This window comes from Diospyros lotus, chromosome 9 (assembly GCF_014633365.1).
Source record: "Diospyros lotus cultivar Yz01 chromosome 9, ASM1463336v1, whole genome shotgun sequence".
Classification (NCBI taxonomy): domain Eukaryota; kingdom Viridiplantae; phylum Streptophyta; class Magnoliopsida; order Ericales; family Ebenaceae; genus Diospyros; species Diospyros lotus.
In genome coordinates this window covers 3,747,338-3,773,833 of record NC_068346.1, presented here as the reverse complement: position 1 = coordinate 3,773,833, position 26,496 = coordinate 3,747,338, and the positions used below count along the sequence as shown (strand labels likewise).

At 36.0% G+C, this 26,496-nt stretch overlaps 4 protein-coding genes and 1 non-coding gene across 7 annotated transcripts; 2 read left to right on the top strand and 3 right to left on the bottom strand.

Moving 5' to 3' along the window:
* Positions 1–372: 372 nt before the first annotated feature.
* Positions 373–444, bottom strand: TRNAT-UGU (transfer RNA threonine (anticodon UGU)). The gene has a single exon. It is a non-coding gene; the product is annotated as a tRNA-Thr (tRNA).
* A 98-nt stretch (positions 445–542) lies between these two features.
* On the top strand, positions 543–4,533 carry LOC127809569 (prefoldin subunit 5). The gene is made up of 3 exons (XM_052348446.1): positions 543–962; positions 3,015–3,092; positions 4,084–4,533. Exons 1-3 carry the CDS (start codon positions 678–680, stop codon positions 4,168–4,170), a joined length of 450 nt encoding a protein of 149 aa, XP_052204406.1. The 5' UTR covers positions 543–677; the 3' UTR covers positions 4,171–4,533.
* A 1,891-nt stretch (positions 4,534–6,424) lies between these two features.
* On the top strand, positions 6,425–10,328 carry LOC127809567 (uncharacterized). 2 transcript variants are annotated; one of them, XR_008025138.1, is made up of 3 exons: positions 6,425–7,679; positions 9,569–9,954; positions 10,062–10,328. XR_008025138.1 is itself a non-coding variant. In XM_052348444.1 (2 exons), exons 1-2 carry the CDS (start codon positions 6,526–6,528, stop codon positions 9,573–9,575), a joined length of 1,161 nt encoding a protein of 386 aa, XP_052204404.1. In that variant the 5' UTR covers positions 6,425–6,525; the 3' UTR covers positions 9,576–10,328. The 2 variants fall into 2 exon arrangements, 1 of the variants encoding a protein (XP_052204404.1); XM_052348444.1 differs by having other exon boundaries at positions 9,569–10,328.
* Positions 10,329–11,008: 680 nt separating this feature from the next.
* LOC127809928 (probable RNA helicase SDE3) lies at positions 11,009–15,626 on the bottom strand. 2 transcript variants are annotated; one of them, XM_052349106.1, is made up of 4 exons: positions 15,483–15,626; positions 14,248–15,330; positions 13,221–13,439; positions 11,009–12,244 (listed from the first exon to the last, which is right to left on the bottom strand). In XM_052349106.1, exons 2-4 carry the CDS (start codon positions 15,217–15,219, stop codon positions 11,276–11,278), a joined length of 2,160 nt encoding a protein of 719 aa, XP_052205066.1. In that variant the 5' UTR covers positions 15,220–15,330; positions 15,483–15,626; the 3' UTR covers positions 11,009–11,275. The 2 variants fall into 2 exon arrangements, with proteins under 2 accessions (XP_052205066.1, XP_052205067.1); XM_052349107.1 differs by having other exon boundaries at positions 15,488–15,626.
* Positions 15,627–19,178: 3,552 nt separating this feature from the next.
* On the bottom strand, positions 19,179–25,985 carry LOC127809926 (probable RNA helicase SDE3). The gene is made up of 3 exons (XM_052349105.1): positions 24,603–25,985; positions 21,419–21,637; positions 19,179–20,367 (listed from the first exon to the last, which is right to left on the bottom strand). Exons 1-3 carry the CDS (start codon positions 25,575–25,577, stop codon positions 19,390–19,392), a joined length of 2,172 nt encoding a protein of 723 aa, XP_052205065.1. The 5' UTR covers positions 25,578–25,985; the 3' UTR covers positions 19,179–19,389.
* Positions 25,986–26,496: the final 511 nt, after the last annotated feature.

Sequence of the window (26,496 nt, the reverse complement as noted above, 5' to 3'; positions counted from 1 at the left end):
ATTAATATTATTTATATTATCATCATAAATTATTTATCAAATATCTTATAAGTTGAGACACTCGTATGTGAAATTATCATTCAAATAGATGTTCGATCAATTCTAAAATTTCACAATTAACTCTACAAATTAAGAAGCCCAATATTTTAACATGCAACTTTGTTTTTGCGACGAATAAAAAAGTTTAGGGTTTCGATTCAAATTATGTCATGAGTTATTCTTGAATTTTTTTTTATTTTGTAATTATTTCATGGGGTTTTCGAATTTGATTATAGTCTTGAGATATATATTATATTCATAATTAAAATAATATTTTAAGATAGAAAATTGGCATAAACAATTATCAATATAAATGTTTCATATTTAGCAAAATGCCCCCATGCAGGATCGAACTACAGACCTTCAGTTTACAAGACTGACGCTCTACCACTGAGCTATAGGGGCCTGCTGATGTGTATATGAGTAATTGTAGCAATTTTAATTATAGATATGAACTGAACAAACCAAACGAGCCAGTCTATACTCTATTTGTTCTTTCCATAATTTCTTCTCTTCCGATTGATTAATTACTCGGCGCTCTCTCTCTCTCGGTCGCTGTTCGCACCGATCAATCATAGAGTAATCGAATTCGCTGGCGAGAGGGAAGGGAGATTCTGCGTTTGGAGGAGAGCTCGCGAATGGCGTCGAAAGGAACGGTGGAGTTGGAGAGGATGAGCGTGGAGCAGCTCAAGGCTCTGAAAGAGCAAACCGATCTGGAGGTTAATCTGCTCCAGGACAGCCTCAACAACATCCGAACCGCCACCGCCCGCCTCGACATCGCCTCTTCCGCCCTCCACAACCTCTCCCTCCGTCCTCACGGCAAGCCGATGCTCGTCCCCCTCACCGCTTCCTTGTACGTTCCCGGCACCCTCGACGATGCCGATAAGGTCCTCGTCGATGTCGGCACCGGATACTTCATCGAGGTACCTTGCTCGATGCTACCTCTGAAATATGTGTATTTCAGCTTCTTATTTTAGTCCTTTTCTTTTGATTTCGTTTCTGTTTTAAGCTTGTCTCCATCAATTGAGGGTGCCTTGACGGCTATTTATGATCCTCAATTGTGTATTTATGTTGGATAAATGTCTTGTTAGGTTTTTCATGCTTTCAGAATGGATTGTTACGAGACACTGCCAAGACAAGAAAAACAATAATAATGAATAATTTATCCCCGCCTAGTGGGATTAAGGTTTGATATTTTGTTGTGTTTTATAGCTGTTCTATTCCAGTTTCTTTGACCACCACAAACCCATGAGTGAGGTCGGGGGGGAAAAATGGAAAACCACTAGCCTGAAGTAAAATGCACGGTTGTAGACAAGCTGTAGTCCATATCATATGGGTGTAAATAAAATTTAGGTTCTAGTCTTTATAGATAAAAAAGAGCTAAAATCAGTTTTCTAGAAGTGGCAGTTTGTTGAATTTTCAGGATTGCAGCTATTAAGGTCCTAGACAAGAAAGGAGGCGTCCCCTTTTTAATTTTCCCCCCGAGATGTATTCTTGTGGAAAGAGCTTAGAAAAAGTAATTTAAGGTTTCAATAATAGATATGAATACAAATAGGCAAGAAGAGGGGTTAGAGTTGATTTAAGATTAATTTGTTAAGCACATTCTGAAGGTTGTGAACTCTTGCAAGTTCTCCAGAATAAGAGTAAGAGGAGGAGGAGGAGGAGAAATGAAGACAAAGGCTTATCATTGCAAGGGACGAGGAAATCTGAAAAGCTACAATCACAAACTCTCTTTTCAACTCAACTTGTTAAGGAATGAAAGACCACAAGAATGTTTATGTTACAATAATTTTTATTTCTATGTGGATATGATTCAAATAGAAACTAGTAGCGTTTACTTATTTGGAAACAAAAATTGATCTGCATTATGTCAAGTCAAGGTATCCAAACAATAGCTCTTATGTAGCGAGTTGGAAAATTATTGACTCTTAAACCTAATAAACATACAAACGTCATACTAATAACCCACTGCCATATAATAATATAAAGGAGACAATTTGTTCTTGAAAATGTAGTTATATGGTTACCAATATGTTCCTCTTGTGAAATTCTATAATAACTTTTATTGTTTTTCAGATCCTCTATGTCAATTAGGCCTGCGAACTGCTCATATTCTAAGTTCGCCATATTAGGTGTCTGGGCCGACCTTCTTGGTTCTCCCTTGCTATGCATCTAAGAATTGATGAGTTAGGATAATTACGAAATTGATGTCATTAAGTTATAACTTACATGTATTCAATTACACATTTTTATACCTAAATAAAAATTACTCCTGTTATGAGTGTCTAAAAGAGTATACTTGTAAGTTATTTAGGGATGAAACTGTCACAACAAACTGTTTCAGAGCTTCAAAAAATTTGGGGACACCAAACTGGTGTTCCCCTTTTCCATAATGGTGTGATGAATCATTGATCAGATCAACAAGTGATGACCTATTGTAGCTCATATAGGACATGATTGCAAGTGGTGATTGGGTTTGGCTTTGGCCAATTGCAATACAAGTGTTAGATGATTTCTGATGATCTGGTAGCTTCTATCTTTAAGAGAGATTATTGGTCAGACTTTCTTTTGAATGGTGAATGGTGTACTTTAAAAGGCTGGGAACTCTTTGGAGCTCTTCCCAAGACCTGAGGCATTCAGAATTGATGCATTGCCTAGACAGCTTATCAATATGAATATTCATTCCCCTAGATGTTGGCTCTGATGACCTCCTTCCAACACAAAAATGTTGTGATCAAGAAATTCCAATTGTCATCCCCCATTTTTCCAAGAGAAAGAGAGAGAAAAATAAAAAGATTCCCCTTTTCCACAGCTTGTTATGTTGACTTCACATTGTGAAGACTGGAAAGGTGCAGCAAATGTGCTGTTCTCTCAATTGCCATCCCCCATCAGTGAAAGTTATTAATATTTTTCTCCTTTTTCCTCCTTATTTGGTTTTTGTACTAATTTGAATTTCTAAATTGACTTTGAAACAGAAAACAATGGCAGAAGGAAAAGATTATTGTGAGCGTAAAATCAAGTTGCTGAAGTCTAACTATGATCAACTTGTTGAGGTATGGGTCTACAAATCTTATGGGTTTGTTTTGGTAGATATGACTATCTTGCGCATTTTTTGCTTGTATAAAATCAGTCAGGTTGAGCATCTATGCATTTCCCTTGGGCACTTTGAGGATCCCTGTCTGAATGCAGTATTATTGTAGTTTCTTGACAGCTTAGCTTTGAATCACAAATGTGTACTGAATCATATTGTGTTTTTTTTCTTTTTTCATTTACTTAATAATGCATTACTATTTTTAGGGTAAACCTCTGTTCTGTTAAGTGGAATATTATGTGCTCTGATTTTATATGATTTCTGTTAGATAATGGTTGTCATTCTTATGCGGAGAATTATGGGACCTCTCGGGTAGTAATACTAGGAATTTATAGTCATATATTTCATGAGGATAAGTGGTGTTTGATCAGAGCATAACACATGTTAGGTGAACTCTTCTAATACATGGAGTACCCGTTTTACATTCACTAGAACAAGATTATGAGGCATAAGTCCAACATTTCTAATGGGCATGGACCTGACATGTACGGCCAGTTCTTCAAATTCAGAGGCAATTGCTCATGGAGGGAATTGATTTCTCTAGCACTCTGTCTAGTTTTCTCAAATGGAACTTTGATGGAGACACGGGTTCTGAATCATGAAACAGAATTTTTATGCAAGCTATCTAGCTTTTGGATGTTGGTAGAAATGCTTTATAGGGAGAATTCTTTATTGGGCATTGTCTCCCCCACTTGGTGAGTCATTCTGTGGCCTTGACTAATACAGAGTCTGTATGCGCAAATGGATATTAGGATTCTTTTAATCCTCTTGCCACAAACAGAAGAAATGAATCTTCTTATTAAGGGGGAGCCAAGTTATTTTGCTTCTTGCATCATGACACTCTGGAGTTAAGCTAGAAACAGCTTTTCAGATAGACTCTTGGCGTAGCCTTCCTAATCCCATATTCTTTCTGCTGCTTTCATTTCGTAACTAATTTAGAACCCTGAATGCAGATTGCAACTAAGAAGAAGAACATGGCAGATGAAGCTGGAGTTACCTTACAAGCCAAACTGAGGCAATTATCACCAACACCACAATAGAATTTTGCGTTTGTAAAACCAGCATCAGAGACTGAGTTCAGACGCTAGTTTGCGGAACACATAATTAGCTGCTAATCATAGAGAAGAAATGTTATTTTGGGGGGGGGGGGGGGGGGGGGGCTGTTGTGGAGTTGGTTTTGAACCTGGAATATTTGTTTTATGCAAGCTTTGTCAAGCACTAGGTTAATTTGTGCAACTTCAACTCGATCGCTGCGGCATCATGTATGTTTTGTTGTTTCACCTTATTCTCTGTTTATCTTTTTGTTTAACCGAACATGGTTTTGGTTTAGTTTAAGCCCCAATATGCAAAAATGGCCAATTTGTTGAACTCCGCTAATGGATTAAGAAGAAGTTTCATCAACACCTCTACGGTGGTGGTAGTTTTTTTTTTTTTTTATATCCTCGTTGATCTGATCAATGGAGTTTTCATTTACCAGGCATATCATTTATTATTTATGAAAGGGATGATGGTGGGTTGGGCTGGGCCTCACACGATAGAGAATTAGTATAGAATAACTAAAGTGAGTCTGTAGGTAGAAGTGTCAAAGCATGCATGGGTTCAAATTTAATGTTAGCACTGAGACTATTGCATAACACTCTAATGAGTAGTAACTAATTAAGTAAATATTTAATATAATTAAGTTCAAAATTTAAATTATTATAAAGAATATTTGATTTATTAAATTTTTTTTATAATATTTTAAGATTTTTTATATCAACCAAATAAAACATGTTGGCTAATGAGTGATATGGAATGGGGCCAAACCCCAAGTGTTATGAGTTAGATAAACTCCACATCACATAATTCTAAATTCTTGAGATAAATCTACTCAACTCCACTTATTACAATAATTTTATAAAAAAAGGGTTCAAGTCTACTCTCCAACTATTTTAATTATGTCTATTGAATTTAAAATTAAAGTTTTGGCTAAATAAAGCTAATCCTTTTATTTATGGGGCAATTGAATCCAATTTTTGTTAGGCTTTTATCCATGATTTACACGCATTGTCTAGAGAGTCGACACCATAGCGACCGTTGGCGACTTGAATAGACCTCCACCTAATGTGACTGCCCATCACGAAGGCAAAATTGATTGAAAAAGAAAGCAAAATGTTAGAGAAAATAAACGTCCATCACACAACCATAGTTGTCGTCGGATCAACAAACACGACTGCACATCATGTCGAAGAAAACGACAACACATTGGAGAAGACGAACACTCCTGAACCCTAGGGTTCATGTGCGTTAAGCACACCTAAACACCAAGGTTTGAGTGTTTACTTTTACGAGTGTATATCATTTTTATTTATAATTTTTCTTGTAAATTAATGTAATTTTTTGTATTTATAATTTTTATTTTAAAATTTTTTGTTCTTAAATGTATTTATATCTTTGCTTCTTTATAATAATAGTACTGGTGATCTTAGAGCTTGCAACAACTTTTGGTTGATCAACCTAACATTGAAGATAGAAACATAAATAGTCATATTAAGATCAAAATAAAAGCACCTAATTTTTAGTCATTCTTCTAAATTCCCTGACCTTATTTTGTGGTTTTTTTAAAATCAAAATAAAAGCACCTAAAAATTAATTTACAAGAATTAAAAGGAATTTTATTGAATCTTGGATGTGGGATGGGAGCCATTCTGTCAGCCATTGGACATTACAAAACTTATCATTTACTGACTATTTACTATTGTTAGTTTGCATAATTAGATATTGCCCAATCAATATGGAACAATAAAAAAATATATAATAAATATTACAAAAAAATGCAATTTCATTTCATTTTTAACAAATCATGAATTTATAACATTGTTTAAAAATTTAATATATAAAAAAAAATACAAACTCACAAAACTCCTAGTGAGATTTGTTCTCTTTAACGCATGAATTTTAGAGTTCAGAAATTTTTTTTTCTCCCGAATCCTGAAAATCAACCCAAATCAAAGAGAGAAATTTTTAGTTCAACAAAATTCTCAAACTCGAGAATTCTAGAGTTTTGCTTTCTTTCAAATACTAGTATTTGAGTGATATAATGTGGTTGTATATTTAGAAGGGTAAAAAAACGAAAATTTTCTTTAGATTATTTTTGTCATATTAAATTTTAATTTAATAAAAAATGACTGGAGCAAAACCGTCTCTCCAATTATAATTTTCTTAATTTTATTATAGCAGGTTAAATTACTAAACCGGAGCCGCCCCGACCCGTTTGAGACCTCTGGCTGGAGGGCTGTAAGTACTGAATATCGCAGCGTGTATGCATGCTACAGCAACTCTCTCGCTCTCTCTCTCCGTTTCTATAAAGCTCCGATTAGTCTCTGCAATTCTCAATTCTGTCCCAAAATTCAGAAATGGAATCCGAACATCATCAGCACCACCCCCACCATCACTCTCCAGAAGAATCCCCCCACAAATCCCCATGCCCAACCTGCGTCAATTGCGGCGGCCCCACCGCCTTCCCGCCACCGCCGCCCTCTTGGTCCGACTCTTCCCCGCCGCCCCTCTACCGGCCCATCCGTGCCCCCGCCGTCAACCTCCCTCCAGAACACCACCGCCAAGCCATCATCCTATCGCCGATCCCCCAAGCCCAGCACGTCCCCATCCTCTCCCCTCCCTTCCACTTCGAACCCCCCTCCAAGCGCATCCACTCCCCCGGTGACATCGCCCAATTCCACGCCTCCTTCTCAGGCCAGAACTTCCTCGGTTTCGTCGTCGCCCTCAGTGACTCCATCCGAGGCCGCAAGATCTCCGATCCCTGCCACCAGTCCTCCCTCGTCTCCTCCATCATCTCCGTTCTCGAAACCCTAATCCAATTCGTCGACGATATCCCTCCCGTCGCCCAATCCGCTCGCTACGGTAACTACTCCTACCGCACCTGGCACGATCGCTTGGCCGAAAATGCCGACTCCTTTATGCTGCGGTTCCTCCCGGAGGATCTTCATGCCGCCACCGTCGAATTGGTGCCTTACTTCACCGATAGCTTTGGTAATGCTAGCCGGATCGACTACGGCACCGGCCACGAGACCAATTTCGTGGCCTGGTTGTATTGCCTTGCGAGATTGGGGTTGATTAAGGAGGAGGATTACCAAGCTGTTGTGTCTAGGGTTTTCGCGAAATATCTTGAGTTGATGAGGAAGTTGCAGCTGGTGTACTGCCTCGAGCCTGCTGGTTCGCACGGTGTGTGGGGTTTGGATGACTATCATTTCCTGCCATTCATATTCGGGTCTTCACAGTTGGTTGATCACAAGTACATGAAGCCCAAGTCGATTCACAATGATGACATACTCGACAACTTCTCGAATGAGTACCTTTATATTTCCGGCATTGCCTTCATAAAGAAGGTGAAGAAGGGCCTTTTTGCTGAGCATTCGCCTTTGTTGGATGATATCAGTGGCGTGCCCAACTGGAAGAAGGTGAATAGTGGGTTGCTCAAGATGTATAAAGCAGAGGTCTTGGAGAAGGTCCCGATTATGCAACATTTCCTGTTTGGCTCCATCATCAAATGGTATGCATTTGTCTGTTTTCCTTTCTGATTATATTATTATTCTTAGTATGTTTGATGTGTTCAGGAATAGTTTAAGAAAGCTCCAGGCCTTAAAGTTGTCAAATTTTTTTAAAATTCTTGTACCTAAGGAATAGAGTAGGCATACATTGTTTGACCTTAAACAGTGGCTTGTATTGCATTGAAAATAACAAGTCTTGTTTGGGACAGCATTAGCTGTAATGCTGTTTTGATGCATTTCTCATTTAGCATGGACAAAATAACCTTGTAGATTATGTGTAGAGTGGGATCTATAGTTGTCGGATTTCCTCATTTCTAAAAAGATAGTTTGCTGAACTGGTTTTCTTGGAGCCTTGAACAGTGGAGGCCTAGCTTAACCTGCTCTGTTTTAGTTTAAATCAAAGTATTACATTTTGCAGAGGAGTGTGTCCTAGCAAAATTTTGAATTGCAGGCCATATTCTATGTTGGACTAGCACCATAAATTTGAAGGTTTATAGATATTATTTTTTAGCACACCTGGTAAATGCGCATACAAAGATAATTATTTATTATGTCGCTGTTGTATCCTTATTTTTTCAAGTCATTTTCACAACATTTTAAGTGTGAGCTTTGCTAACAACGGTAAGATTACTCCATTGTGATTGGAAGGTCCACATGTGGGGAACTTGAATTGTTTTATGTGAAATTCCTACTGTACTTTCCCCCCCTCTTTTTCCTTCTTCAAGTCTCTATAGAAGTTGCTAATCAGCTACAATAATCTGCTATTTTCTTAGAAGTTTTTCATTTGAAATTCTTTCCTGGTTCCCCTGTTACCTACTGTATAAGCCTTTATCCTAGATGTCCACCATAGAAGATTGCTATAGTTATCTACATTCAATCTTATATAATTTGATATTATGGCTTGGTATAGAAGTGTTCTTTTTGCAATTTTTCTGATTTACTTTATTGTAGATGCTTTCTTATGTTAATGGCTAGCAAGTAGATGATCTTTTAGTGCTTGTGATCTTTGGCTGCAATTTGGGACATGCATTTGATATTTGTTGTTATAGATGCTGTTACGAGATATTTCAGATTAGAAGAATTCTTTGACTCAAATATTGCAAAACAAACAAATCTTTGAAGAGATGGTTCTGGTTCATGGTAATGAAAGAAAAAAAAAAAAAAATCACATATTTGCCATGAATGCCAAGCGGGGACCTTTTGCCCTACTCTACATCTGTATGTTCTCATTTGCAGTGTTATAGATTTCTATTTGGCCAGAATGCCATGATCCATCAGGCAGTTATAAGTGTATTCTGCCATACCAGCCGCGCCATGAATTTATTCTAGTGGTGAATAGTACCAGGCCATACCCATGGGGCCCGTGGCAGCACAACATGACCCGAAATTGCCTGGCCACAGACAATTCCTGTTTGGAAGGTCAATGGTTATGAATATTGACCTTTTGTAAAGTTTCACTGTACGAAGGATGCTTCATCCTTGGTGATTGACAACATGTCATTCATCTAAAATTTGATGTGCACGTTATGTGGCTCTGGATTAAAGAAGTCAAAGCTTTATGCAACTTCTTTTTTATCTTCTGGAGCTCTTGTGCCTTGTTTTGTGGGCAACCTTTTTCTTTCAAATGCTAGATTTTTTTTTTTGGGCCTATTAGTTCTTAAAGATTTATTTTATTTATTTTATTTTGACCCATTAATTCACGTTGCCTCCCTGTTTAGTTGCTTTCTGATGGATGATCTTGGGAATTGTCACAACAAATTACCGAGGGACAGGAGTGTTGGTATTTTGCCATGAGAAGAAAAGGAATTGGATGATCTTCTTGTTCCTATGTTGTTGTTTTGAAGAAAAATATTGTATTATACCTAACATCTGCTTTTTCCATCTCTTTCAGGGAGTAGAATGGGGTGCCAGCATTTTTGTTTACGTGCTGGGGGGGGGGGGGGGGGGGGGGAGGGTCAAGTTGAAAGCATTTTGCATTATAGTTTCAGTCATACAAGAATTGAGAGTACTGCAGGGAGAATGCATACTGTGTCTTGTACTGGTAGTATGTATCCATTACTAAGTTTCTATTGTAATTGATTTTACTTGGGTTTGGCCAAGCGAGGAGTGGCTAACCAACTATATTCCCCTTTTGGGTGTTTTGGTTTCGAATGGCTACAGTTTTGTGTGTTGGTTAGGTTCTGAGATCTAACTAAGAGTATGGGTAGCAGAAAGCAGAAAGCATGGCTGTGTCTACTGGGACAAGTGAAGTGATGACGAGGCTCAGGAAGGATCATGGTAAAATCCTAAAAGAATAGCAAATATATATATATATATATATATCTGTGTCTTTATTCATCAAACATGTTTGATGAGCCTAAGCTTAACGTTAAAACAATCGACAGAACGGCTTTCGTGACTAATAGAAAATGTGGAAAGTGAAACTTACTTTAGAGGGGGCATGAGATGGAATGCAGCAATGAAAGACATGAAGAAGAAAATGCACAAGAAGTTTGGGTGGAAGGGGATATATGCATGAAAGTTCATCCATCTGTTGGTGGAGTTAAAGAGTCACAACAAAGTGAGTGGGAGCTTTTAACTAAGAGTCTTTTGATTGTTAAAGAACTAAGATCCGATCAGATCAATATTCTATTCAACTTTTAACTTTCTCAGATTTGGGGTTTATTTGATTGTTTTTCATCATGCTTTCTGTGCATCCACCAGAAAAACCATCCAAGTCCTAAAATTATCCTCTATTTGATGAAAAATCCTCCTTTTACATAACATAAGATATAAGATAGAATGCTCTTAGGGAGATAAAATTCTCCTTTTATATAATGGGATACAATACAAAACAAAATTAAAGAACTATTTTTTAAAAAAATAGAAATGCAGAGAAACATATAAATAAAAAAATATAAGAATTTTTTTGAAAATATAATTTTTAATATAAAAATTTATACAAAGTAGTTATTTAATTTAAAATAAATATAAATTTTATAATGTATTCAAACAAATTTTGAAAAAAATTAAAAATTTTGAGTCTAACCAGTAACAAGTTTTGTTCAGTCTCTAAACTCTTTGTGGATGTTTTTAAATTGAAAACATATTTTTGATATTTTTTTAATATTATAAAAGTATTCAAAAATATTTTTAAAAATGTAAAAACGACTTAAAATTATTATTTTTTTTGGACATTTTTTAACTTTTTTGAAAATGAAAAGATTTTAAAAATATCAAAATAGCACTATGTGCATCATGGGCTAAAAGTGCTTGGAATTACGTTACTAAGGCAACTGGCTTTTTAAGTCCCTAAAATATACAGCAACACATTGACTCGGGTTCCTAAAAATTTGATAACAAAAGAGGTTTTTCAACATTCCTTCACTGGTACTGATACAGAATAATATATGATGGTCTCTGCAAACATATATATGTTTATATAGGAAGAATACTATTACAGTCACACAAACTAGGGATATACATGATATAACTCCTACCCATTTACAGAGGAAAATACAATAGAGTACCCAAAAATATAACACACCAACTAAATGCACGATAAGACAGTAAGTCTAGGTTGTATCCTTCATTGGTGGCAGTGTGGCAGTGAAGAGTTTTACCAAAATGGCACTGAGCTATAGCTGTCATCTGAGTTTTTCACAGCGTCTTTCAGCTGTGTTACAATCCTAGAACAAGGATCCGAGTACAGTTTGCTCTCCTGGAGTCTCTCAAAATACGAAGTCGTCAGCCCATTCTCCCTTGCAATTTTGGAACGGATCCAACCTGAGTGATTCCTCGGCGCACCACTCACTACTACAGTGGTCGTATCATTTGCAAGATTAGCTAGAGTCACCATAACTTCCGGTTCTGTAGCCGATGAGGCATCCACCAGGAAAATATGGCCAAAATGTCCGGCCATTATACCTTCACTGTGCAGCCGATAGCTACTCATGAAAGTGGACACAATCACCTTAAATTTCTTGAGCTCCTGTATTGAAGGACAAGAAAAGCACTCCCTTTCAAAACGACAAGTCGGGTGGATATCAACAGGAACCCCATCCATTTCCCTGAAGGCAGCATTTGCTCGAAACATATCAGACTCTGAAATCTCCCCCGTCAGGCTTCTTGTTATGACATCACATGTTTTATTTATGGGAGCACATATAAGAATCCGACATGAGGGATAGGCTCGATAAATTTGGAGTACTGCTTCACATAAAACACCTCCAGTTCTTGACAAATTTCCTATCTTATTTACACAGGGCGTGCCCTCCACAAGATAAGGTGGTGACTTTTGGTGGCTTAAAATCTGACGAACAGCAGATACTTGCTCCCAGTCCAGATTTAGGCATACGGGTCCAAGTTCGACATTGACATGACTGTCTAGAGGTACGCAATCAGGGAAGAGGAAGCTCCTAAATAAAACGTTCGAAACTGCTGCAACTGCTTGGTGTGCCCGTTTTAAGCAAACTCTGTTGAATGAGAACTTAACATCGTATTTGCATGCCGGACGATGCTGAGAATAAAAATCTTCTCCAAATTCAGCTAACACGTGATTTCCCTTCACCACACGATAGATAAGACCCTGTTTAAATGTCAAGGCAATGTGAATGGAATGGGAAATGTGATTCAAACCCATGCTAAATGGATACCAGAAAAATATAAAACAAAAAAAGAGTCTCCAGTATAAGCATGCAATTGTTGATGTTAGAATCTTTTATTATTGTTCAAAGATGGTTACCAGACGTCTCAGCCTTCATCAAGCAATAACTACTAAAAATTTTCGACACCATTGCAAATATTAAAGAAACTCAAATACAAAATTCTGAGAAAGAGATGAATACATAGCACTTTAGAGTGGATATGTAGGAAATCTGAGAATATTATATGTATTTCATCCTCATTGTTTAATAGCTTGCCGAAGACAAATAGTTCTTTGACAACAAAAATAGGAATCAAATTCATATTCATAAAAACATGTCTATTTTGTCTGCAAGGTAGTGAACATAGAGTTATAGATTTAAACAGAGCAAGTCAAAACATCAGAGACTGGTAGTGGACCTTGAGGATCTTTAAGAAGATAATCTAGTCATTTGCACATATATTGATATATCACATAATGCCCATCATAAATAGATTATTTCATATTTATGGGCAATGGCATGGATTGGTTTTACTGGAGAAGTGATTGTAAATGAGAACAGTCAAGTGCTCTATCTTCAATAATAGCCTGTGAACAACAATTTAGGTGCAGGGATCCAACTTTTCTTATGTTAGAATCCATCCATTTTGCACCATCTGAGAAAATCAAACAGCAGTTAGGGAAATAAAGGTCTAGTTTGTTAATTTGGTCTTGATCATCTTGTTTGCTTCCAGTCCAGCTGCCTCATATAGTGCAAGCACGATTTTAGGTAAGAGCTTGTCACAATGGGGTTGGTGAATATATGAGTACCAATTCATATTACCGTTACCCTATTGTAATTATGTGTGACATGATTTTGTGACATTAATGTGCTGGGTATATATGATACCTCTAGCTGTAGAAAGTTTAGAAGGCTAACCTGGAATGGCTCAGCTTCCTTGCCAGACGGTCTTACAGAGACAAAGTCTCTAGATAAAAGAAATGGTCGTCTATGGGGGACACTGTCAATATCAAATGCAACAAATATTTTTTCATCTTTCCCACCATTCATATTCCAGTCACATTTGCGTTTCCCCTTATAAACTGCTGCTTCATGCAACTCCAGGGTCACATTCGTCATTTCAAATTGATCCCATTTCTGATCAAGATAAAGCATAATTCTTAGTAAATCATAGTAAAAAAGCATATAATATAATTATTGACTGTTGCATCATCTGTTGTGTATAAGTGCCACATGAGTAAAAACATGTCGGAAAGCTAAAATAAGATTTGGAGAAAGCAACTCAAGCACTCCCCACCCCCCCACTACGCGTTGCATCATCTGTCGTGTATAAGTACCACTACCACATGAGTAAAAACACATAAGAAAGGTAAAATGAGATTTGGAGAATGCAACTCAAGTACTCTAGTACTTGTAGTTGCAGTTGTAGAAAAGCCTAGCCATCGTCCCAGCTATTTGCCAATAGGGTTTGTATGACACCAGCATAATCCAATTCAGCACAGGAAGTACTTGTAGACGTTGTAGTTGCACAGGAAGTAATCTTCTCCAGTAACCAATATAACTGAGAAGAAGCTAGGAGTCAGATACATTCCTTTAATAGATCCAGTACTGTCAAACAATTCAACATACTTCTTAAAGCGGCATTTGGCCCTCTCAAGGATATATAGCAAAGCCATTGTAGTTTCTTACTTTCTTCCATGAATTTAATCAGCAGAAAGAAAAAGCACGGGGTTCTAGTTCATTCTACGGCTGAAGAAAATTTCAAATCAAATTCCCCATAATCAAGTAGAAAGTATCCAATATTGTGGTATAGGAATCTTTATAGCCAACCTTCAAATTTTAAATCATACAAGAATATACGGAGAGTGGATAATTGCTGAACATTCTGAATTAGAATAGCAAAATAAAAAATGTAAAATCTTTAAAAAGATCTTTCATAAGGTACCTCAATGTAGAAATCCTCAGCATAAAGCAGTGCCGCAAAGTAATCCTTGTACGTTGAAGTGGACAAAGGCATTCTGAGAACTCCAGGGATAACATCTTTCTTGATCAATTCTTTTATATCATCTGGAATTGCATAAATGGGTAATGTTCCCTTGTCAACGCATATATAATTAGTTTTTCCCTGTTGATTCTTTGAATTAGATGGAGCCATGTATAAAGTTGGCTTAGTGGATGGTTGAAGTGGTTCCAAGGGTGATGGAGGCGCTCCATAAGAAGATGAAGATGATGACAGGACCCGTTTAGGAGATGGCAGAGGATATGTTGACAGGGAAGGCAATGGTTCTGAGGAAGAGGAGAGGGACTTAGATAAAGAAGTTTGTGGTTGAGAGGAGAGAGAGGACAAGCTTTTGGGCAATCTTTGGTCAGTTGTTTTACCGGTCCCTTCTGTGGCTTTACTATGAGAAATATGAGTGGGAGATGGTGATGGGGGCAATATATTTGGCTTCTGAGCAATTCCATAGGGCTTTTCTCGTATTGTTTTATCACTTTCTTGCTTGCCTACAGATGGCGAAACAGACGCTATAGTTGACTTGGGTTTGACGGAAAACAACCCTGGTGAATCAGGCAGCTTGGTTGGAACTGGATTCTTGTAATTACTTGTCTGTGAGGTCTGAGCAGGGAGAGCAATTGACGTCTCGGGCGACTTGTATAAGTTGAAATTCTTATGGGTATGTACCTGATTGGAATTGTTGAGAGGGTGATCTCTGGTGGCTATTCGTGCACCTGATTGGTTTGTCAAGGGACTATAGATGGTGGAAGTAGGAGCTGATGTCCTTGAAGAAGTGTCGTAACTAGGAAATACTTCTCTATGTCTAACGGAGGTGTCATTTCTGTGTGATCTTCTGTTACGACTAGTTTCATCCTCATCTTTTCCAAATAAACGAAGAACAGAACGGAAAATTTCGAGAAACATTTCTTTATATTTTTCAGAAACTAAAAATTGATGGATATACGTATGCTGAGAACGAAGGACTAAGGGAGACCGATCCCCCAAAGGCTCAAAGCCTCAAACTAATACAGAAACCTGTAGTCCAAAAAACACGCACAGATAGCAATGCATAAGTAACAAAATGAGAGAGATCGATCGAATGCTCAAGCTACGATTGCATGGTTATGGACATGTCATATCGACGTTGCAGATGCAGAAAATGATTGGAAGAGGCGGAGCGAGATCACCTTACGATTATCCTTAGAAAGCCATTCGTCGAACCAGCAGCTGCCGATTAGCCAACCTTCGCCGGTGATTGGAGTGAAACCTAAGAGAGTGGACTCTCGACGACTGACGATCCCTTTTATGCCGGTTTGCTGTCCCTGTTTTGCTTTTCGACGTGATCGGACATGACATTTAAAGTTAAGGCTTAACGTGTACGCGGATAATACACCTATATGAATCATGCCACTTGTAAAACTATTTTGTACATTTTGCACTACATAAGGAGATATTATGACTAAAATACCCTATACCTCACATGCACCTCACGTGCCTTTATGCGCCTCATGAGATTTTTTTGTCATTGATATACCTTTATGCAGCCTAAGGTGTACACAAAAATGTACTAATAGTATTTTTCAAACTATATAGTATTTGGTTCATTCAATTATTTTAAATTATTATCGAGAGTTAATAGAGCCGTCATCTAAATCATATATAATATTACATCATATAAAAAAAATTACGCCATCAAGATACATAACATTAGACGTAATACATAAATATGACATTTAATTTTATATTATTTAAAAAATTTGAGATTTGATTCTTGATACGAACAAAGATCAAATAAAATAAAATTCAAAATTTCATTAAAAATACCTAATTCTTTTTTAATAATTTTATATTTTTTAAAAAAAAATTTGGAAGTATACATTGGTTGTTTTGGATTGTGTCCGATTGCAGGTTTACAAATTATAAACCATGGTCGAATTGACATAGATAAATAATATTAAACGCTCAATGTTTAAGAATGTGTTTTTCATTTAGGTAATGTTTATTAAAATGAGTAAGATAGAATTATATTAAACTGTTTGTTAAACTTAATGCATTGAGAAATATATGTGTCATTTTTTTTTTATTTGTAAAGTCTAATATAAATTTATCTGGAAAGGTAAAAGAAAAAATTATCTGAACAATTCAATATAAAAAATTATGTAATTTCTTTTTCAAGGATTGTCAAATAAATTTAACAAATACAATAAAAAGTATTTTTATCTGTAATACTTTTTATATTTTTTTTTTCAGCTCTTATCTTGTTTAATTAGTGTTTGTTAACCAAAATATAGACCGAAAAATATAAGACGTAGAAAACTTGACTTTTGTAATTTTTAATGTATTTATTAAATTTATCTTACGATATTTGAAAAAAATGTCAAGTGGCTTCTTATTATAAATTTTTTTAGATATTTTTATTTCTTCTCTCTTAAGATAAGTATATTTTGGACCTTAAATATAAGAAAAAAAATGACGTATATGTCCTACAGTACATTTCAAGAAATTTAAAAAATAGTTTAATAAAAAATTTAGAATATTTTTCAACCTTATTTTAATCATTCTATATTTTAGTTTGAAATTTTTTTAATCTTATTTTAATATAAGTTTATATTACACATTTTAACAAATACTAACTTAAAAAAAACAATTATAAATATTCACAATAAAATAGGTGAAAAAGTGTTGACATCGCATATTTATATGGGCATTGGTTATTATCCAAGACACATGTAAAAGTTATTAATTTAGTCTTTTGTTCCTGTGCTCATACTTTCAATTATGCAGATATAACGGAGGAATCGAACTCATGATGACTCATCAAACTATATCGATATATCACTTATTTTTTTACCATTCGATGTATGTTCTCGAGGCTACTTTTGCTTGTTTTGTTTATTATATCTCGAGTCTATGCATCTTATATAAATATCTTAACCTTTTGCTTTATATCTCTCTTATTTGCTTTTGCTTGTTTTGCTTTTGCTCTTGCTTTCTCGTCATCAATTGACCTCAACATTTCTATCACCTCAATTTTCTTTCCTACTTCTACTCGCACTTAATCTTCTCGTAATATAAATTTAATTATTATAGTTTGATAATAATATTAATAACAATCAAATAATTTAATTAATTAAAATATCATTATTTTTATAAAAAAATAAATTAAAATCTGATCACTGAAGAGTGGTTAGAGAGCCGCCACCGAACCAAACACCCGCATCCAAAGGTTTCTGCTTATAAATTATAAGACATATATATATATATATCTATCGATATTACATTTTACCGTGGTTTGGTTTAGTCTTTTATGCCCACTGGACGGGAGAGAGCGTCTCTCTCTCTCTCTCTCTCTCTCTCTGCATGTCTTTGCTTACAAGAAGAATGCATTTTGCATCATAGTTTCAGTCATACAAGAATTGAAAGTACTGCAGAGAGAATGCATGCATACTGTCTGTCTTGTACTGGTAGTATGTATCCATTACTAAGTTTCTATTGTGATTGATTTTACTTGGCTTTGTCCAAGCGAGGAGTGGCTAATAACCAACTAACTATATATATATATTCCCCTTTTGGGTGTTTTGGTTTCGAATGGCTACAGTTTTGTGTGTTGGTTACTTTCTGAGATCTAACTAAGAATATGGGTACGTAGCAGAAAGCAGAAAGCAGAAGGCATGGCTGTGTCTACTGGGACAAGTGAAGTCATGACGAGGCTCAGGAAGAATCATGGTAAAATCCTAAAAGAATAGCAAAACTATATATATATATATATATCTCTGTGTCTTTATTCATCAAACATGTTTGATGAGCCTGAGCTTAACGCTAAAGCAATCGACAGGACGGCTTTCGTGACTAAAAGAAAACATGGAAAGTGAAACTTACTTTAGAAGGCCATGAATTTATGGACGGTGGATGGAATAAAGCAATGAAAGACGTGAAGAAGAAAGTGCACAAGAAGTTTGGGTGGAAGGGAATATGCACGAAAGTTCATCCATCTGTTGGTGGAGTTAAGAGTGACAACAAAGTGAGTGGGAGCTTTTAACTAAGAGTCTTTTGATTGTTAAAGAACTAGGATCCGATCAGATCAATATTCTATTCGACCTTAACTTTCTCAGATTTGGGGTTTATTTGATTGTTTTTCATCATGCTCTCTGTGCATCCACCAGAAAAACCATCCAAATCCCAAGATTATCTTTTGTATTTGATGTAAAACCCTTCTTTTACATTACAAAAGATGGAATGAACTAGCTCTCAAAACATAAATTAAGTAGTTAAACTATGATAAATTGAAATTCGTACAAATAGATTATGAATTTAATTCCTTATTCTACGCAATGAAATAAAGTCTCCGTCTATAATTTATCTCCTCTACCAAAATTGAGGATACGAGTAACGAAAAATCGCGTAAGGATGGTAATCCTAAGATAAAATGGACTTATAGAGATATATCAATATAAATAAAGATGATTGAAAATTTAAAATTCATATACCTAATGAGTTAAGAGCTTGTTGCTACCAACTAAGAGTTAGGTTGCATAGAAAGAGATATGAGATGAAATAGAAATAAAAAGATAATTTTTAAAAAAAATAAAAATGCGAGAAAAATATATAAATAAAAAAAATATAAGAACCACGGATGAGAGAAACGGTCTAGAAATGTTTTTTTTTTCACATTTTTAAAATATTTAAAAATAAAAATATTTTAAAAATGTCAAAATAGCACCCCAGGACATTTCTGTGCATCACAGGAGTGGTTGGGATTGCATTACTAAGGCAACTGGATTTTTTAAGTCCCTAAAACGTACAGCTACAAATTGACTCAGGGTTCCTAAAATATATGATAACAAAAGGAGAAGTTTTTCAACATGCCTTCACTGGTGCTGATATAGAACATATGATGGTCTCTGCAAGCATATATATGTTTATAGGAACAGTAACACAAGCTAGGGATATACACGATACCTCCTACCCATTTACAGAGGAAAATACAATAGAGCACCCACAAATATAACACACCAAGTAAATGCACGATAAGACAGTAAGTCTAGGTTGCATCCTTCATTGGTGGCAGTGGCAGTGGCAGTGGCAGTGGGGCATTCAAGAGTTTAACCAAAATGGCACTGAGCTATAGCTGTCATCTGAGTTTTTCACAGGGTCTTTCAGCTGTGTTATAACCCTAGAACAAGGATCCGAGTATAGTTTGCTCTCCTGGAGTCTCTCAAAATACGAAGTCGTCAGCCCATTCTCCCTTGCAATTTTGGAACGGATCCAACCTGAGTGATTCCTCGGCGCACCACTCACTACTACAGTGGTCATATCATTTGCAAGATTAGCTAGAGCCACCATAACTTCCGGTTCTGTCGCCGATGAGGCATCCACCAGGAAAATATGGCCAAAATGTCCGGCCATTATACCTTCACTGTGCAGCCGATGGCTACTCATGAAAGTGGACACAATCACCTTAAATTTCTTGAGCTCCTGTATTGAAGGACAAGAAAAGCACTCCCTTTCAAAACGACAAGTCGGGTAGATTTCAAAAGGAATCCCATCCATTTCCCTGAAGGCAGCATTTGCTCGAAACACATCAGACTCTGGAATCTCCCCCGTCAAGCTTCTTGTTATGACATCACATGTTTTATTTATGGGAGCACATATAAGAATCCGACATGAGGGATAGGCTCGATAAATTTGGAGTACTGCTTCACATAAAACACCTCCAGTTCTCGACAATTTTCCTGGCTTATTTACACAGAGCGAGCCCTCCACAAGATAAGGTGGTGACTTTTGGTGGCTTAAAATCTGACGAACAGCAGATACTTGCTCCCAGTCCAGATTTAGACATACAGGTCGAAGTTTGACATTGACATGACTATCTAGAGGTATGCAATCAGGGAAGAGGAAGCTCCTAAATAAAACATTTGAAACTGCTGCAACTGCTTGGTGTGCCCGTTTTAAGCAAACTCTGTTGAATGAGAACTTAACATCGTATTTGCATGCCGGGCGATGCTGAGAATAAAAATCTTCTCCAAATTCAGCTAACACGTGATTTCCCTTCACCACGCGATAGATAAGACCCTGTTTAAATGTCAAGGCAATGTGAATGGAATGGGAAATATGATTCAAACCCATGCTAAATGGATACCAGAAAAATATAAAACAAAAAAAGTCTCCAGTATAAGCATGCAATTGTTGATGTTAGAATCTTATATTATTGTTCAAAGATGGAATTAGATCAACATTTAAGGAAAAACAACTTTTTGTTTGTTTGACTATGATTTCTATTGTATTCCCCAATTTGAACTAATACTTATCAGCCTACATCAAACAATAACCACTAAAATTTTTTGCCACCATTGCAAATATTAAAGAAACTCAAATACAAAATTGTGAGAAAGAGATGACTATATAGCACTTTTGAGAGGATATCTAGGAAATCTGAGAGTATTATTGCATTCCATCCTCATTGTTTAATAGCTTGCTGAAGACAAATAGTTCTTTGACAACAAAAATAGGAATCAAATTCATATTCATTAAAACATGTTTATTTTGTCTGCAAGGTAGTCAACATGAACTTAACCAAAGCATAGAGTTCTAGATTTACACAAAGCAAGTCAAAACATCGCAGACCGGTAGTGGACCTTGAGGATCTTTAAGAAGATAATCTAGTCATTAGCACATATATTGATATATCCCATAGTGCCCACCATAAATAGATTATTTCGTGTTCATGGGCAATGGATTGGTTTTACCGGAGAAGTGATTGTAAATGAGAACAGTCAGGGGCTCTATCTTGATTAATAGCTTGTGAACAACAGTTTAGGTGCAGGGATCCAAATTTTCTTATGTTAGAATCCATCCAATTTGCACCAACTAAGAAAATCAAACAGCAGCTAGTGAAATAAAGGTATAGTTTTTTAATTTGGTCTTGATTATCTTGTTTGCTTCCAGCTGTCTCATATAGTGCAAGAATGATTTTTGGTAAAAGTTCGCCACAGTGGGGTTGGTGAATATATGAGTACCAATTCATCTTACCGTTACCCTATTGTAATTTTGTTGCAAGATTTTGTGATATTAAGGTGCTGGGTATATATGATACCACTAACTGTAGAAAGTTTAGAAGGCTAACCTGGAAAGGCTCAGCTTTCTTGCCAGACGGTCTTACAGAGACAAAGTCCCTAGATAAAAGAAATGGTCGTCTATGGGGGACAGTGTCAATCTCGAATGCAACAAATATTTTGTCATCTTTCTCACCATTCATATTCCCGTCATATTTGTGTTTCCTCTTATAAATTGCTGCTTTATGCAACTCCAGGGTCACATTCTTCATTTCAAATTGATCCCATTTCTGATCAAGATAAAGCATCATTCTTAGTAAATCATAGAAAAAAAGCATATAATATAATTATTGACTGTTGCATCATCTGTTGTGTATAAGTACCACGAGTAAAAACATGTCAGAAAGCTAAAATAAGATTTGGAGAAAGCAACTCAAGCACTCCCCACCCCCCCACCCTCCACTGAGCGTTGCATCATCTGTCATGTATAAGTACCACTACCACATGAGTAAAAACATGTCAGAAAGGTAAAATGAGATTTGGAGAATGCAACTCAAGCACTCTAGTACTTGTAGTTGTAGAAAAGCCTAGCCAACGTCCCAGCTATTTGCCAATACGGTTTGTAAGACACCAGCATAATCCAATTCAGCACAGGAAGTACTTGTAGTTGTAGTTGCACAGGAAGTAATCTTCTGCCCAACCAAAGCATTCAAACTATTTCTTAGAAACCAATTGGATGTTTCCAATCAAGTACTATGACCTCATTGTATTCCAAAATCAAATAGGCTTCATTTCCCACTCAAATAGATGAAACTAGTTAGTAATGGTGGCAAATACGTGTAGGTAAATTCATCGGAATTCAATGGCTGTAAATTGAGTCTAGCTTAAAGGGAAAAAAACATAGAAACAAATAAAAACATTAGGGGTTATTCTTTTCGTGTTTCAGTTTTAAGTTTTGAATTCATTTTCAGTTTTGTGTTTTGAATGTCTGTTTTGAGATTGTTGAAAGTATGTTCTTTTTGTCTGTAGCATTTTTCGCGGTTTGAAAATTTTGAACGTATTTGTGATAAAAATAGCTAAAATGACTTTTTGTTGTTTTGAATTTTCTTTACAAATTTTTTCCTTGTTTTTGAAAATATGAAAGTAAACACGTTTTTATTATTTTGAAAAACTTAAAACGGTCTGAAAACAACAAAGAGAATAGGGCCTTGGCTATCCAAAGTGGGATTTGGGACCATTAATGATACAAAGATCACATAAAAACAAACTGAAAGTTTAAGATCATCTAAAGATGCCATGCAAAAAAATATTTCTTTTACAACATCATGATGGATATCATCATGTAGAGGTTGTTGTTCACATGACAAATACCAAAGCAAATCCAATAGTAATTTCTATGGCTGAATTCCGATGCACATCCAAATGTGCAAAGAAGCACGGGATGACTTAGCAAGGATTTTGAAATCCAAACTCCATGAGACTTGAAAGGAGATACTCAACCTCGAAGATCAAGCCATTATGGAAAATGGCAACACTAGAAAAAAAAAAAATCTTAAGAAGTGTACAATGTTCTATGGGAAACCCTACTATTACTCCATCTATGCATCTAAGCCTCTTTTGCCACCAAAATATGAGGAAGGATTCAAGAGCATTGAAACCGCGATATGAAATATATGATCATTCTATAAGTTCTCTGAAGGGCTTAACAAAGTTGATTATATTGTCAAAAGAAAGGAGGTACAAAGGGAATGAAAAAATCAGGTAAATTAGAATTCCTTGAATATGTTATATTCAGATGTTGTTAAGTAATACTTGTGTTGCAGAACACAACTAAAATCAATGCGTGCAACTGTACGTTGGGTTGGTAGAAGTAACGGCTCAAAAAAGTAGTCTATGGCACACTTATAATACTATCAAATTGGGGAATCTTGTTAGATGATGTAAGAGAGAAAAGACCAAGTCCTTTGAAATAATATAAAATAATATTGGGAGGCCTAATGCAAGGGACCATGTCATAAAAAGCTGGGATGTTAAGGGTAAAAAAAAACAATCATCCCATGACCTAACTTCAATCCTTAAAGATTCCTACGGTTGTTCTCACCACTGAATGGGGAACATTCATTAAATTAACTCCTAGAGGGGTGACCATGTCATGCACATGCAAGTGAAAGATTGAAGACTTCAAATCAAGGTTCACCTTCAATGGGTGGTACTTAGTCATTGCAGTTTAGTATTTTTTTAGGCAAATGTAAATGAAAATGAGTATTGGCACAACGGTAAGATTTCTCTTGCTTTATTATGAATTAGAAGTCATAGGTTCAAATCAAGAAATAGCCAAATAGGTTTTTTGGTTTTTTTTAAGTAAAATACATTAGGGGCATTTTGGGACATTTAAGGCTTTGTACAACAAATCTAGTGATTGCTTAGGCAATAGAATAGATATATAATCAACTTTGGCCCCAACAGTCTATAAGGTCCACTCAATGCAAAATAATTCCAGATATGCATCTTTTTTCAATTTACACAAGGAACTTTTGTTGGTTAGAAGACTTCATGTCACTGTGTAAAAACACCAAGCTTGCTCTTCCTCCCTATTTAAACAATCAAAAACCATCGTTATCCACCATTTAGTTTAGCTAGCACTCTTCAACATGCCATCTCAGTCCTCTCCATTGATAATCTCTCTATTAACTTTGTCAAGATAGTCAATAAAAAAAAATAAAAAAAAACTTTTGTCAAGATAGTACAGCCAACAGCAGTCCAAGGTACTATTTGAAGAAGATTTCGAAGTTCAATGTAAATCAGTTTCTGTTTGGATTCATTCCTTTAGCAAATTATATCCTAGCTTTTGTGTTATATTCAGCCTAACCAATATAAACTGAGAAGAAGCTAGGAGTCAGATACATTCCTTTAATCCAGTACTGTCAAACAATTCAACATACTTCTTAAAGCAGCATCTGGCCTTCTCAGGGATATATAGCAAAGCCATTGTAGTTTCTTACTTTCTTCCATGAATTTAATCAGCAGAAAGAAAAACCATGGGGTTCTAGTTCATTCTAAGGCTGAAGATAATTTCAAATCAAATTCCCCATAATCAAGTAGAAAGTATCCAATTGTGGTATGGAAATCTTTATAGCCAACCTTCAAATTTAAATCATACAAGAATATATGGAGAGTGGATAATTGCTCAACATTCTAAATTAGAATAGCACAATAAAAAATGTAAAATCTTAAAAAAGATCTTTCGTAAGGTACCTCAATGTAGAAATCCTCAGCATAAAGCAGTGCAGCAAAGTAATCCTTGTAAGTTGAAGTGGACAAAGGCATTCTGAGAACTCCAGGGATAACATCTTTCTTGATCAATTCTTTTATATCATCAGGAATTGCATAAATGGGTAATGTTCCCTTGTCAACCCATACATAATTAGTTTTTCCTTGTTGATTCTTTGAATTAGATGGAGCCATATATAAAGTTGGCTTAGTGGATGGTTGAAGTGGTTCCAAGGGTGATGGAGGCGCCCCATAAGAAGACGTAGATGATGACAGGACCCGTTTAGGAGATGGCGAAGGAGGGGTTGACAGAGAAGGCAATGGCTTTGAGGAAGAGGAGAGGAACTTAGATAAAGAAGTTTGTGGTTGAGAGGAGAGAGAGGACAAGCTTTTGGGCAATCTTTGGTCAGTTGTTTTACCAGTCCCTTCTGTGGCTTTGCCATGAGAAATATGAGTTGGAGATGGTGATGGGGGCAATATACTTGGCTTCTGAGCAATTTCATAGGGCTTTTCTGGTATTCTTTTAGCAGTTTCTTGCTTGCCTACAGATGAAGAAACAGAAGCTGTAGCTGACTTGGGTTTGACGAAAGACACCTCTAGAGAATCAGGCAGCTTGGTTGGAACTGGATTCTTGTTCCTTGTCTGTGAGGTCTGAGCAGGGAGAGTAATTGACGTCTCAGGCGACTTGAATAAGTTGAAATTCTTATGGGTATGTACCTGATTGGAATTGTTAAGAGGGTGATCTTTGGTGGCTATTCGTGAACCTGATTGGCTTGTATAGGGACTGTAGATAGTGGAAGTAGAGGCAAGTGTCCTTGAAAAAGTGTCGTAACTAGGAACTACTTCTCTATGTCTAAGGGAGTTGTCATTTCTATGCGATCTTCCGTAACGTCTAATTTCGTCATCATCTTCTTCAAAGCAACAGAGAATACAACGGAGAATTTCGAGAAAGACTGACATTTCTTTACATAGGCTGAGAACGAGGGACTGAGGGGGAGGGAGACCGATCCCCCAAAGGCTCAAAGCCTTAAACTAATACACAAACCAGTAGTTCAAAAACACAGATAACAACGCATGAGTAACAAAATGAGATCGATCGAAGGATCAAGCTACGATTGCATGTTTATGGACGCATCATATCGACATTGCAGATGCAGAAAATGATTGGAGGAGGTGGAGCGAGATCACCTACAATTATCCTTAGAAAGCCATTCATCGAACCACCAGCTGCCGATTAGCCAACCATCGCCGATGAACAACACGTCGATCAAACTCTCCGGTGTGAGACAGAAAGAGCCCTTGGAGTGAAACCTAAGAGAGTGAATTCTCGACCACTGACGATCCAATGGCGACTTCCTGTTCATGTTTTGCTTCTTCAACGTGATTGGGTTCAAGTGTAAAATGTTAATATTTTATATTTTAATTATTATAAATTATTATTTTAAGTTATTATTCTCATCCACAGCAAAATCATGTATAATACTACATCGTATATAAAAAGGCCAATTCAGCCACACACATCAAATTATACTTAATATATATAAATATAACATTTGATTCATTAATAATTAAAATTTTTAATATTTGGTCATTAATATAAAGAAAGTAAATTTAATAAAGAAACTAAATTCTTTTTATAAATTTTAAAAAATTAAAATTTATATTTATGTCTTAAATCTAATTTAACGTGTCTTATTGATGTGACTTTTTTTTAATGTTATGTTGTATAGATAACATTTTTATTTATTCTTAATCCTTATAATGATTTAAAATAATATTTGTTTATAAATTAAATAATAATAATAATACTTTTTGTAATTTTAAAAAATAAAAAATATTTATTTTTTTATAAATTAAAATTAAAGTTTTTAATATTTAA